Source organism: Palaemon carinicauda, chromosome 18, assembly GCF_036898095.1.
Source record: "Palaemon carinicauda isolate YSFRI2023 chromosome 18, ASM3689809v2, whole genome shotgun sequence".
In the NCBI taxonomy this organism is placed as follows: Eukaryota; Metazoa; Arthropoda; class Malacostraca; order Decapoda; family Palaemonidae; genus Palaemon; species Palaemon carinicauda.
This window is the reverse complement of record NC_090742.1, coordinates 122,186,597-122,188,145: the sequence shown is the minus strand read 5'-3', so window position 1 is coordinate 122,188,145 and position 1,549 is coordinate 122,186,597. Positions and strand designations below refer to the sequence as shown.

The window sequence follows — 1,549 nt, the reverse complement described above, 5'->3', positions numbered from 1 at the left end:
AACAATTGGAAAAAGTTCAGGAAGAAAATGAAGCCCGAATTAAGAGGGAAGACAAACTCGAGGAAGAGATAGAGGAACTGAAAGCAGAGACTCAAGGTCTCTCCAACAGAATCGAAACTCTTCAAAAGGAAAAAGAAATCGAGATTGAGAAATTCTCGACCAAGTTGCAACATCTTCAAAAAAGCAGCGATCGCCTAAAAGAGGAATTATTTAATAAAGATGCTTCCATCGGAGAATATCTAAATAGATTAAGTGAGATGGGACAAAAAAATCTTGAAATGAGTGAGCAACTGGGAAGAGCTAGGGATATAAAAGTGACCTTTATTTATCAGTTGGAATCTGTATTTGAGGAAGAGACTGAGGAACTGAAAGAGACAATTGAGGAGCAATTGGGGATTAATAGAGAGATGAAAACAGAGAAAGATAGTCTGGAGATGAGCCTGACTGAGGCTAGAATCAGTGATTTGGTCAGGAATGGAAGGTACAACTGCCTTACGTCATCATTGCAACTATGCAAGACATGCGGGGGGTTGGGGAGGGGTATTAAGAAGCCTAGTGTGGACCTCGTTAAATGAAACTTGACGTATGTACGTGAAATTGAATTTCAAGTCTAAAGGCCCAGGATATGTAGATTGTTATAGATGTTCGTTTCTTCGTCAAAGTTTTTTTTGGAAAACGCCATCATTGATACGATTATTTTAGGAATATTCTCAATAGATTTTCCAAAGCGAACCACTTGTATTTCGGTTTAGGTGTAATTAGTGTGTTTAGTTCAATCTATTGAATTGAATGAAATTGATTGGGATTCATTATTATCTTCCAAAGCTTTTAATTACCACAGTTTTGCCTCATTATCTTTTTTATGGTTTTCTTTAATATTTCACAATCTTAACCACAGTTCAACCATGTACCCAGTAACCGTTGTAATAGCTCTCTCTCTCTCTCTCTCTCTCTCTCTCTCTCTCTCTCTCTCTCTCTAGCTTCTGTCGATACATGTTTCGGTCTGTAAGGAATTGTCTTCAAGAGTCGTGTCATGTCAATTTCTATTAAGTAAAAACTGCTTCATTGAGATTTCATTAGAGCCTTTTTTTGGTGATTCCCCTATGCCAATTATTTCAGACTTTTTGAATTCTAAGTCTTTTTTCATTTCCTTAAACTTTGTGCTAATAATAATAATAATAATAATAATGATATAGAAGTAAAGAATTTACATAGTAGTGGTTACTAAAGCCTCTTAGCCCATTGCTTATAAGAGCTATTGGATCATAATTTGTCTAATACCAAAAGCTAAAGAGACTGACCCTATATACATATGGTCAGGGCCCAAGCACCCTCTCCACCCACGCTAGGACCAGGGAGGTCCGGGTAATGGCAGCTGATGAATCAGCAGATAGATCTATAGGCTCCCCCAAACATCTCACCCTTAGCTCACAAGGATGGTGAGGTTGCAGACACTACAAGAAACTATCGAGCTCGTCTCGAACTCCTGTCCAGCATATTGCTAGGAAGGGACGTTTCCAATATGTCATCCTTGCAGAGAGAGAGAGAG

At 38.3% G+C, this 1,549-nt stretch overlaps 1 protein-coding gene across 1 annotated transcript in view; it reads left to right on the top strand.

Annotated features, from left to right (window-relative positions):
* LOC137657531 (microtubule-associated tumor suppressor 1 homolog) overlaps nt 1-575 on the top strand; it is an 8,789-nt gene extending 8,214 nt beyond the window's left edge. Inside the window, exon 2 of the mRNA XM_068391867.1 lies at nt 16-575. Within this exon, the coding sequence (XP_068247968.1) occupies nt 16-575 (560 nt within the window). The remainder of the gene's footprint in view (nt 1-15) is intronic.
* The last annotated feature ends 974 nt before the right edge of the window (nt 576-1,549 follow it).